Source organism: Mustelus asterias, chromosome 5, assembly GCF_964213995.1.
Source record: "Mustelus asterias chromosome 5, sMusAst1.hap1.1, whole genome shotgun sequence".
In the NCBI taxonomy this organism is placed as follows: domain Eukaryota; kingdom Metazoa; phylum Chordata; class Chondrichthyes; order Carcharhiniformes; family Triakidae; genus Mustelus; species Mustelus asterias.
The window spans coordinates 68145351-68158032 of record NC_135805.1 but is presented as its reverse complement, the minus strand read 5'-3'; the positions used below and the strand labels follow the sequence as shown (position 1 = coordinate 68158032).

The following is a 12682-nucleotide window of genomic DNA, read 5'->3' as shown; positions in this document are numbered from 1 at the left end:
ACCCTTTTACTCCCGTGTACAGCTTGCCTGAGTCCAGGAGATGGTCGCCACTTCAAGGCGTGTCCGAGCTCAACGAATTGTCACCACCTCGGGGTCAACCGGCCCGTGAGACATTGGAGGAGCAGTTGGACACCGCCTTGGGGAGAACCTACTCCGGTGTCATCGCCGGTGTTGAGGAGGTCACAACGACGGTGCGGTCCCCCTGACCGTCTGAACTTATAGACTGATGAACAATTGTTCTGTACTTTTTTTTGTACCCCGCCGGCCTTTGTCTTCAAAGGAGGGGTGAATGTGGTGAACCATCGTTGGTTCCCACCAGGTAGTACTGAGCCAGGGTCTGGCCAGTACTATGAGTCTGTATATATGTTGCTGTTGGGGTTAGGGTTGGGTTGTTCTACATGTTACTGTTGGGGTTAGGGTTGGGTTGTTCTACTTGTTACTGTTGGGGTTAGGGTTGGGCTGTTCTACCTGTATTATAGTTATTATGGTACATCCCAGTCGGGCTCCGCCTCCTGGGAGAGGTATAAAGGTCACTGCTCTGTCTGGGACCCCTCAGTCTGGGATCGTGTATTATATATGGTAGCTCTATTGTAGTAGTTAATAAAAGCCTTTATTTCCTCGAGCATCTCTAGCCTCGTGAGTTATATCACGCATCAGTGAGCGACCTCAATGTCTATCACCAACAGTAGCTCGATAGCACCATAAAAGGCTGAGCTGGCCAAGTCCTAACGGACATAGTTGCTGACTGGGACTGCAGGAGGTGATGAGGGAACCAACAAGAGGGAAAAATAAACTTGACGTCATCCTCACCAATCTGCCTGTTACAGATGCAACTGTCCAATACAGTATTGGTTGGAATGACCGCCACACAATCTTTGTGGACTCAAAGTCCCATCTTCACGTTGTGGGTACCCTCCCATTGTATTGTGGAACACCAACGTGCTAAATGAGATAGAGTTCGAAAAGACCTAGCCACTCAAAACTGGGTTTGCATGAGGTGCTGTGGACCATCAGCAGCAGCAGAATTATACTCAACCACAATCTGTAAACTCATAGCCCAGCATATCCCCCACTCTACCATTAGCATCAAGCCCAGGGATCAACTCTGGTTCAATGAAGAATGCAAGAGGGCATGTCAGGAGCAGCATCAAGCATACCTAAAGTTGAGGTATCAATCTAGCGAAGCTACAGCACAGGACTAGTCGCATGGCAAATAACGGAAGTAACAAGAGAGACAGAACTATGCAATCCCAGAGCAAATAGATCAAATCTAAGCTCTGCAATCCTACCACATCTAGTTATGATGTGGAGATGCTGGTGTTGGATTGGGGTAAGCACAGTAAGAAGTCTCACAACACCAGGTTAAAGTCCAACAGGTTTATTTGGAATCACAAGCTTTCAGAGCACTGCTCCTTCATCAGGTGAAGGAGCAGCGCTCCAAAAGCTCATGATTCCAAATAAACCTGTTGGACTTTAATTTGGTGTTGTGAGACTTCTAACTGTGCACATCCAGTTATGGTGGTGAAGAATTAAACAATTAACAGGAGCAATTTCCACATCCTCAATGATGGGAGAGTCCAGCACATCATTGCAAAAGACAAGGCTCGAGTATTTGCAACAATTTTCAGCCAGAAGTCCTGAGTGGAGGATCCATCTTGGCCTCTTCTGGTGGTCCCCAGCATCACAGATGTCTGTCTTCATCCAATTCAATTCACTCCACGTTATATCAAGAAATGGCTAAGGCACTGGTATTGCAAAGGATGAGGGCCTTGGCAACATTCCAGTAATAGTCCTGAAGACTTGTGCTCCAGAATTTGCCGTGCCCATAGCCAAGCTGTTCTAGTACAGCTACAACACCAGCATCAACCCGGTAATGTGGAAAACTGCCCAGGTATGTCCTGTAAACAAAAAGTAGTGCAAATCCCATCCAATCAAATACTGCCCCATCAGTCTATTCTTGATTATTAGTAAAGTGATGAAAAGTGTCATCAACAGTGCTATCAAGCGGCACTTACACAGCAATAACCTGGTCACTGATGCTCAGTTTGGGTTCTCCAGGGCCACTTAGCTGCTGACCTTATTATAGCCTTAGTCCAAACATGAACAAAAGAGCTGAACTCAAGATGCAAGATGAGAGGGACTGCCCTTGATATCAAGACTGCATTGGTTTCATTGGTCAGAACATTGAATACAGGAGTTGGGACGTTATGTTGAAGTTGCACAAGATATTGGTAAGGCCACACTTGGAATACTGTGTACAGTTCTGGCCACCCTATTATAGAAAGGGTATTATTAACTAGAAAGAATGCAGAAAAGATTTACTAGGATGATACTGGGACTTGATGGTTTGAACTATAAGGAGAGGTTGAATAGACTGGGACTTTTTTACCTGAACTGTCGGAGGCTTAGGGGTGATCTTATAGAGGTCTATAAAATAATGAGGGACGTAGATAAGGTGGATAGTCAACATCTTTTTCCAAAGGTAGGGGAGTCTAAAACTAGAGGGCATAGGTTTAAAGTGAGAGGGGAGAGATACAAAAGGGTCCAGAGGGGCACTTTTTCACACACAGGGTGGTGAGTTTCTGGAACAAGCTGCCAGAGGTAGTAATAGAGGACTGCATGTGACCAATTGTGGGCGGCACGGTAGCACAGTGGTTAGCACTGCTGCTTCACAGCTCCAGGGTCCCGGGTTCGATTCCCGGCTCGGGTCACTGTCTGTGTGGAGTTTGCACATTCTCCTCGTGTCTGCGTGGGTTTCCTCCGGGTGCTCCGGTTTCCTCCCACAGTCCAAAGATGTGCGGGTTAGGTTGATTGGCCAGGTTAAAAATTGTCCCTTAGAGTCCTGGGATGTGTAGGTTAGAGGGATTAGCGGGTAAAATATGTGGGGGTGGGGCCTGGGTGGGATTGTGGTCGGTGCAGACTCGATGGGCCGAATGGCCTCCTTCTGCACTGTAGGGTTTCTATGATTTCTATGACATCATGAAGCCAAAGAGGAAGCAATGACATAGTGTATTGTCACTGAACGAGTAATCCAGAGACCTAGGATCATGCTCTGTGGACCCTGGTTCAAATCCCACCATGGCAGATGGTGAAATTTTAATTCAATAAAAATATGGAATTAAAAGTCTAATGATGACCATGGAACTATTGTCAATCGTTGAAAAAACTCACCTGGTTCACTAATGTCCTTTCGGGAAGGAAATCTGTCATTCTTATCTGGTCTATATATGACTCCAGACCCACAGTAATGTGGTCGACTCTTAAATGCCCTCAGGGATGGGCAATAAATGCTGGCCCAGCCAGTGACGTCATAGAGACTTAGAGGTTCATAGCATGGAAACAGCCTTTTGGCCCAACTTGTCCATGCCACCCAGTTTTTACCACCAAGCTTCGCAACTGCCCGTGTTTGGTCCATATCCTTCTATACCCATCTTACCCATGTAACTATCTAAATGCTTTTTAAAAGACAAAATTGTCGATGATTCAAATATCTCTGCTAAGGGACCCGCAATTTCCTCCCTAGCCTCCCACAGCATCCTGGGATACACTTTATCTAGTCCCAGGGATTCATTCACTTTGAGGCATTTTAAGATTTCCAGCACCTCCTTCTCTGTAATATGTACACTCCTCAGGACATTACTATTTATTTCCCCAAGTTCCCTAACATCCATGCCTTTCTCAACAGTAAATACTGATGAGAAATATTCAATTAGGATCTCATCCATCTCTTGTGGATCCGTACATAGATTACCTTGTTGATCCATATCCCATGAACAAATAAAAGAAAAAGAAAAACTAGAATCAAAGGGAATCAGGGGGAAAACTCTCCACTGTTTCCACCAAACCTAGCACCAGAGGAAAATGGTTGTGATTGTTGGAGGTTAATCATTTCAGGACATCACTACAGGAGTTCCCCAGGATGGTGTTCTAGGCCCAACTATCTTCAGCTGCTTCACCAATGACCTTCCCTCCATCATAAGATCAGAAGTGGGCATGTTCGCTGATTATTGCACAATGTTCAGCATCACGTGTGACTCCTCAGATACTAAAACCATCTGTACCTATTTGGAGCAAGACCTGGACAACATTCAAACTTGGGCTGATAAATGGCAAGTAACATTCGCACCAAACATGTGCCAGGCAATCACTATCTCTAATAAGGGAGAATACAACCATCACCCCTTGACATTCAGTGGCATTACCATCACTGAATCCTCCACTATCAACATCCTGGAGATTACCATTGACCAGAAACTTAACTGGACTAGCTATATAAATACTGTGGCTTCAAGAGCAGGTCAGAGGCTGTGAATTCTACAGAGAGTAACTCAACTCCTCACTCACCAAATCCTGTCCACCATCTACAAGGCACAAGTCAGAACTATGATGCAATACTCTCCACTTGCCTGGATGAGTGCAGCTCCAACTGCATTCAAGAATATCAACACCATCCAGGACAAGTAGCCTGACTGATACCCCATCAACCACCTTCAACATTCACTCCCTCCACTCCTGACACTCTTGGTCTCAGTGTGTACTACAAGGCACTGGAGTACCTCTCCAAGGTTCCCTCGAGAGCACCTTCCAAACCAATTATATTTACCATCTAGGACAAAGGCATGGCAGCACCGCCATCTGCAATATCCCCTCCATGTCTCTCAACATCCCAAACTGTTGCTATTCCTTCATTGTCACTAGGTCAAAATCCTGGAGCTTCATCCTAACAGCACCATAGGGTGTAGCTACACCACATGGACTGCAGCAGGCATTGCTGGCTAGACCAACATTTGTTGCTCATCTCAATTTGCCCTTGAGAAGGTGGTGGTGAGCTGCCTTCTTGAACCTCTGCAGTCGCTGAGTTACACCCACAGTGCAGTTAGGGAGGGAATTCCAGGATTTTCCATACCAACATCTGAATGCACTATTTGTGCAGCATCCTTGTTTTAAAAAATTAGCCACCTGGAAAATGATGCGTGCCGACCTTGTGTCAACCTTATATTGGAGTTCCAGTACTTAACATCACAAAGCGGAGACACTGAGCCGAAGTAGAACAGTGTACATTATCTTGCAAGGTGTGTATAGACTAGCTTGGCCTAAAAGAATAATACTGAAACTGAGATACCCAAAATCTCTGAAGGTTACATTTTAAATGATCTCTCATTGATTTTTCTGTCGTTAATTGACATTGGAAGTACTGCTGTAATTATAAACTTAAACTCTTTGTTTGTACATGCATATTCTGATAGTGTGAATAAATCTTTCTTTCTGATTGCCATAAAGCAATGAACTGGTTAGCTGTAGCCACAGTACGATAGAAAATAATTAACATTTCCTTTGAAAAAAATTCAGTAGAGTGTCAGATGATAATACTCTCACATCTGAGCCACAAGGTTTCAGATTCGAGTCCCACAACAGGATTTGAGCACAAAAGTCTATGCTGACACTCCAGAGTAGTACTGAGGGAGTGCTGCACTGTTGGAGATAAAACATTAAAATGAGTCTCCATCTGCCAGTGCTCATAGATGGCATTTTTTTGAAGAAAATCAGGGAGTTATCCCCAGTGTCATGGCCAATATTTATCCATCAATCAACATCGAAAACAGATTACCTGGTCATTATATTGCTGTTTCTGGGACTTTGTACAAATTGGCTACCTCCATTTCCTACATTACAACAATGATAACACTTTAAAATTGCTTAATTGATTGTAAGATGCTTTCAGTGCTCCAGTGGCAATGAATAGCTTTCATTTGGAATTTTCCAATTTGTAAATCCAACAGAAATAGGTCTATAAAAGGATGTTTCTTTCATTGCCTAACAATGCAACAAATGGTCTTCTGTAATTGTTGCAATGAATATTCACAGATGAGGTTTACTAATGAATACATAAAACGGGCCAAATTGTCCAAAAAATGACTAAGGGGGCAATTTTCCAGCCTCATATGTGCCTGACATAGATCATGCAAATCCTGGAAAACTGTGTGCGGGCCTAAAAACAGGTTTTGCGCTAGGTGCCAGAGGGTTTGCAATCGTCCCGGTCCCTTTCTACTGGCACAAACCAGATTGCTCCCAGAAAGGATACATCGGCACTGCCAGGGTGAGTGCCAGTTGGCACTGCCAGGCTGGCACTGCCAGATGGGCAATGCCCAGCCATGTCCCTGACCACTGGGGCTTCACTGGCTTCCAAACATCCCCCCCAGCATTGCCATCATGCCTGCTCCCTAATTGTGGAGACCAATTGTGATTCTCATCAGGTTCTCGCTCGCCTGATGATCAGAAAATCTTGAGAGCAGGGAAGATCCGGCCTCGAACAGACTCTGCATATGTAAATGCTCCCTGACTGGGCAGGAACCAGATTCCGTCCGGGAGCGGTGGGTGGGAAGATACTGACGAAGTTTGGTGCCTGCGCAGAACACACTAAACCACTCACATGCAATTCTCTGGCCCCGCTGCGCCCAAACACATTCTGTGGCATATGCGACACCGCCGGAAGGTCACAGTCAACATCTCATTGAATTCTCTTCAGAATGTAGCTTTGTAATGTAATTATCATATTCACGTTATTGATACATCATTTTGTGATAGCTAAAATATTTTTTCTATTTATTTTTCCATTATGCGTGAACTCTTACCTTTCCGGCATTTCTTGCATTGTTGCTGGAATCAGCACATCTGTCAGGACCTTGGGGGAAATATTAAAGAATATGACACTTTTAATTTGCTCAAAGCAGGTGAGTTTTAGAGATCATCGGCAAATCTGATCAAGTATCTTCCAATTCCAAGAATGCATAGTTAACAAGATATGTTAAAAATTACAAACCCTTGGATCTAAATTCTGGATGGCCCTGTATTTCTACTACCTAATTCAATATGTGAGGGAGAAGTCTTCAGTGACTGCATTGATCTCATTTTCTTCTGTATGACTGAGTGCCATTTTCCTCTTATTTTTAAATTTGAGCATGTGAACTGTCATTAATTGTACCCGTTTCCTTCAGTTTGAGAAACTCTTCGAAATAAGTCGGTTTTTAAAAGCCACAAAGGCACCATATGCACATTTTAAAACTTTTCAAATAGTAAAAAAAAATTTACTAAGAAACTGACCAGTGAACACCAATTAAGCCAGTAAATGGTCAGTACAATTTTGTTTGAAGTAATTATCTGTAATTAAAAATCAGGGTGCTCTCATGTGTTGGATTAGACACTCTTATTAAAATGCTTATAGTTTTGTGATAAATCCACTCTAAGGCATGATAATATAATTGCACCAGGTTATCACTCTTAAGTACATCAATTAATATTTATTAATGCAAGGAACAAAACATTTCTTTATTCAAACGTGGGGCATGGGTGTCGCTGGCTGGCCAGCATTTATTGCCCATCCCTAGTTGCCCTTGGGAAGGTGGTGGTGAGCTGCCTTCTTGAAACACTGCAGTCCACATGCTGTGGGTTGACTCACAATTTCATCAGGGAGGGAATTCCAGGATTTTGACCCAGTGACTGTGAAGGGACAGCGATATATTTCCAAGTCAGGATGGTGAGTGGCTTGGAGGGGAATTTGCAGGTCGTGCTGTTCCCATGTATTTGTTGCCCTTGTCCTTCTAGTTTGGAAGTGGTTGTGCATTTGGAAGGTGTCATCTAAGGATCTTTGGTGAATTGCTACAGTGTATCTTGTAGATAGTACACAGTGCTGCTACTGGGCGTCAGTGGTGGAGGGAGTGGATATTTGTGGATGTGGTGCCAATCAAGCAGGCTGCTTTGTCCTGGATGGTGTCAAGCTTCTTGAGTGTTGTTGGAGCTGCACCCATCCAGGCAAGTAGGGAGTATTCCATCACATGACTTTGTTCTGTTGACTGATTGCACTGTGTCCTGGAAGATTTTAGATCCATAATCATGCATATTCATTGAGGCAGATATCTGAACCACAACATTACTTTTGGTAAAAACAGCATTTCTCCATGTCCAATTTGTGTCCAGATTGCTGACTGGAGCCAAGGTGGAAACTTTAACCCTGAAAATGGATAGACAAGAGGACTGGGTTCTGACGTTCTCCTGTGCTACAGGGGTGTTTAATTGGGTCACACTTACAGCATGCTGCTGCTCTTATATATTTCTGATTGATTTATGCAGTACTCACTTTGTAGAGTATGGAATCACATACGCAGAATATATCAATGATGACAGGATTCTCCAGCAATGGAAGAAGATGGTCAGGCATCCCTTGCCAAAAGTGTAATAAAAAGTTCTGAATCTGAAAACCATGTCCGACACAATACATTTATCATACCTTTTGGATTAAGTGTGTTTTAAATGTTTCTTAGGCATGCATAAAGAAAGTCAAGACCATAACGTCTTTTAAATAATCTCACCTCTTCAAAGTTTCCATTGATTGCATTATCCAGGATACATTGGCAATGAGTTTTGTACATCATAATTAGTGTATCTACCTGTGTTCAAACAAATTACTGTAAATGATATTAGAATGACAATCTGGAGTTCTTGCTGTAACACATTGCACTCACTCTATGTTTAAGCGTTGACTTCAAAGGCCTGACACGGCAAGTTCCACCTCAAAAATGAACCAATTCTTAGATGTTTCCAGGACTTTCAAGCAAATCAGATGAACTTCCATTGGCCTCCTATGATGCAAATATTGTCAGAGCCAAAAGCAAAGATGCCCCATGCCCCGGCCTATAGAGCTTTGCCTGTGGCGGCTGATGTTAGTCAAACGACAGATCAGGCAATGACACAGAAATTGCTGGCAAAATAATGGTGAACTCATGGCACCCACTATTACGAGTGCATTAAAAAACAGCAATTTGTAGTTGAAAAGAGAGGACACCAGCTGCAGTTCAAAGGCCTCTACCCAGAATGATATTGTCAGTACAAACAAGGCCATACCATTGAATATTCTGGGCGGAGGCAATTAAAATGGCCCCTATTAGAAGAACAAATAGTGAGTTTGTTCTCTACTTCGATTTAACAACATTGGGCTACTATTTGCTATCAGATAAAATAACCCGAGTGTAAAAACCCATGTGAAGTGTCAAACTCTCCATTTGTCGAAAACAGTGGCACAGTGGTTAGCACTGCTAACACACAGCAGCAGGGACCTAGGTTCAATTATGGCCTTGGGTGGGCAGCACAGTGGCCTGGGAGACTTAAGCGGAGGCCGTTTAGTGGGCTTCCTGCTGGGCACCGCGGCCTCCGCATGTGTCCGGCCACTGGATTTCCGGCATTGTCAGCACTGGGCCAGATATCAGCAAGGAGCTGGATAAATTATTTAAATGTGCATTTCCCTATCATTCATACAATGTTGATAAATAAGAGGTCATCCATTTTGATAGAAATAACAGCAAAATGGACTATTATTTAAATGGTAAAAAATTGCAGCATGCTGCTGTGCAGAGGGACCTGGGTGTCCTTGTGCATGAATCACAAAAAGTTGGTTTGCAGATGCAGCAAGTAATTAAGAGGGCAAATGGAATTTTGTCCTTCATTGCTAGAATGATGGAGTTTAAAAACAGCGAGATTATGTTGCAGCTGTATAAGGTGCTGGTGAGGCCACACCTGGAGTACTATGTATAGTTTTGGTCTCCTTACTTAAGAAACGATATACTGGCACTGGAGGGGGTGCAGAGGAGATTCACTCGGTTGATTCCGCAATTGAGGGGGTTGGCTTATGAAGAGAGACTGAGTAGGCTGGGACTATACTCATTGGAATTTAGAAGAATGTGGGGGATCTTATAGAAACATATGAAATTATGAAGGGAATAGATAAGAAAGGAGCAGGGAGGTTGTTTCCACTAGCAGATGAAACTAGAACTAGGGGCATGGCCTCAAAATAAGGGGGAGCAGATTTAGGACTGAGTTGACGAGGAACTTCTTCACACAAAGGGTTGTGAATCTGTGGAATTCCCCGCCCGGTGAAGCAGTTGAGGCTACCTTGTCGAATGTTTTTAAGGCTAAGATAGACAGATTTTTGATCAGTAAAGGAATTAAGGGTTATGGTGAGCGGGCTGTAAATGGAGCTGAGTCCACAAAAAGATCATCCATGATCTTATTGAATGGCGAAGCAGTTTCAAGGGGCCAGCTGGCTACTCCTGCCCCCAGTTCTTATGTTCTGACTCTGATCTCCCACTTCTACAACCACTTGAATTTTATCACAGAGAGATATAAGCGAACCCAGGAATCCCAGTGAGTGACATTCATTCAATAAACATGTTGCATGGTGGTGGTATAATTTAGAATTGTTTGGAGTTATTTCTGCATTGGAATTATTAACACACAAAGAAAAAGCAAAACTTGCAAAGACAGAAATCTGAAGTGGAAAGAGAAAATATTGGAAACTATCTATTTGCAGCTGGGAAGAGCAAGCAGGTCAATGATTTTGCCCTGAGCCTTCCTCAGATATAAAAAATAAGGCAACGTTTTACTCAAGTCAAAGAAAGGGGAAAGAAAAAGCAAACAGATGGTGAAAGCACAGAAAGGGAAACTGTGTGTTGAAAGGAAAAGCAAAAACTTTGATTAAATAAAAAGTCTCAGACAAGAGAATGGGGATTTTTTCTTGAGACATTTAAGAATCAATAATGTGAATAGCGAAGACAATGGGAAATCCACCCATGGAAGTAGGTTAGAAAATGAGAGGAATTGTTGATGCAGCAAGCCTCCAAATAAGATCTAAAATTCATTCAGAAAAAATAGCAAGATTCATTAAGTTCACCTGCCTCGAAAAGAGGAACAACAAGCTATGATGAAAGTCATCAACCCCACCTTCGCTACCAGCACTATGCCCTGACAAAGAGTTTCCAACCAATTATCAACCCATCTCCCCTGACATTAAGAGTGAGATTTGCCAGGAGGTCAACAGACCTTTTGTTTGTCCATCAAATTCTTCATTCCGCCCGTGACAAATCCCATGGCAGGCGGGACGGGAAGATTTAGACCTTAGTCACCAGCATTCTCTTGAACCAGACCACCACCTGGTCATTAAGTAGATAAATGATGGGTGGAATTTTCCCAAAAACACCTCAGCTAGAAAATTGGAGCGGTCCGCACCTGTCCATCAGGCACATTCTGGACCGCAATCATCCCACACTCAGTCACTTTTTGTCTTTTGGAAACTTTACAACTTGCTATGAACCCTTCACTTCGCAAGAAATTCCCATGAACTTTAAAGCATTAAAATCATCCAAGAAACTACAGGCCTGCTGTGATGTTAGCGCATCTTTAAGAGTTTTTTTTCAATTTATGCTCACAATCCTAGGTGATGTCATTGTTGGGAGGGGGAAAAAAACTGTGGACATTGGCGGTGCCTATTCAGCCAGAGTACTCAGGCACTGTTGAACAAAGGTGCCCTAATCTCACTGCACTGGAAGACCCTGTCCCTCCTCCCATGATCATTGGGGCACCCCCCTCCCATTGGTGGCATGTTTCCCTATGCTCTCCCCAACATGGATTGCCAGCATCAGGGCTTTCCCAATGGGTCACCCAATCTGGCCACCAACATGCCCCCCATCATGGCCCCCAACATGTCCCCTTTGTGCCCCAGGCCTGCATGACCTCCTCTCCCCCACCCCTGTTTACCCCTCCCTGCATAGCCCCCAATCAAGCCCATCCCTGATAAGATCCCACCCCCTTGGCATTACCCCGGCACACTGGCAGTGACCAACTGGCCTGAAACCAATTGAAAGGATATTATCTGCTTTGAATGGGTCACCCTAAAATCATAACAGTGACAGTCTCAAATAATCAGAGGTCTTAAACCACAACACAGGATGTGTAATCAATCTGAACACGCCACCTTATTTGGAAAAAAAATTGAACTTGGGAAAAGTCACATGGAAAGAACTACATTATTTGTGTCTGTTTGACTGATTAGCTAGGAACTATTCACAGTTAGTTCCACCAAAGCCACTGACCTATCAGCTCAGACAGTCGATGTACCAGACTAGGAACAAACTGTGATACATCAGGAAGCCAGAGTATGTAACTTGTTCCAGTTAAAGTACATTTGTGAATGAACCTTTTAGAACTGTGACTACAAGAAACTTCACAATCTGCTATGAACCTTCACTTCACAAGGAATTCCCATGAATTTTAAAGCAATAAAATCATCCAAGAAACTACAGGCCTTTAGTGTACCTTTAAGAGGTTTTTTTTCAATTCATGCTCAGCCTTAGGTGATGTCATTGTTGGGAGGAGGAAAGAAACTGTGGGCAGGTCGGGTGACAGGAGTTCATTTTCAGTTTGGGAGTTGGAGTGTTGTCAGAAGCATCAAGCTGAAAGAGAAGTCTCTCTCTCTCCCTCTGTTTTTTTCCTTTGGAAATTCTGTTGGTTAGCTGAAAGCAAGATCTTGCTTTTCTGAAGGGTGAAAATCTGTTGTTGTTGGGGGCTGGACCAGAGTCTCTCTGGTGTTTTGGGAAGTTGTCTTGTCTTCAAACTGTTCTGAGTCTCAGGAGCATTTGACTGCAGAATTCAACTAACGACCTCAATCCCAGTATCACGAGAGCAGTAGACTTTGTTGTAATGAACCAGTTTAAAGGGTTTTACCTATGGCAATGGTTTTGGTTTGATTGGAACACATTAGATATATTTGTTAAGGGTTATACATTATAGTGGTTATTTTGTTTCTTGTTTGTAATTGATAAAAGTTCTTGCTAATTTTCTTACTATGCGTGTTAAC

General features: G+C 43.3%; 1 protein-coding gene across 1 annotated transcript in view; it reads right to left on the bottom strand.

Moving 5' to 3' along the window:
- The window catches only part of rfx6 (regulatory factor X, 6), a 92031-nt gene that overhangs the window by 67013 nt on the left and 12336 nt on the right, over positions 1 to 12682 (bottom strand). The window contains exons 8-10 of the mRNA XM_078213550.1: positions 8367 to 8444; positions 8135 to 8248; positions 6633 to 6682 (exon numbers count right to left, since the gene is read on the bottom strand). Of these exons, the coding sequence (XP_078069676.1) occupies positions 6633 to 6682; positions 8135 to 8248; positions 8367 to 8444 (242 nt within the window). The remainder of the gene's footprint in view (positions 1 to 6632; positions 6683 to 8134; positions 8249 to 8366; positions 8445 to 12682) is intronic.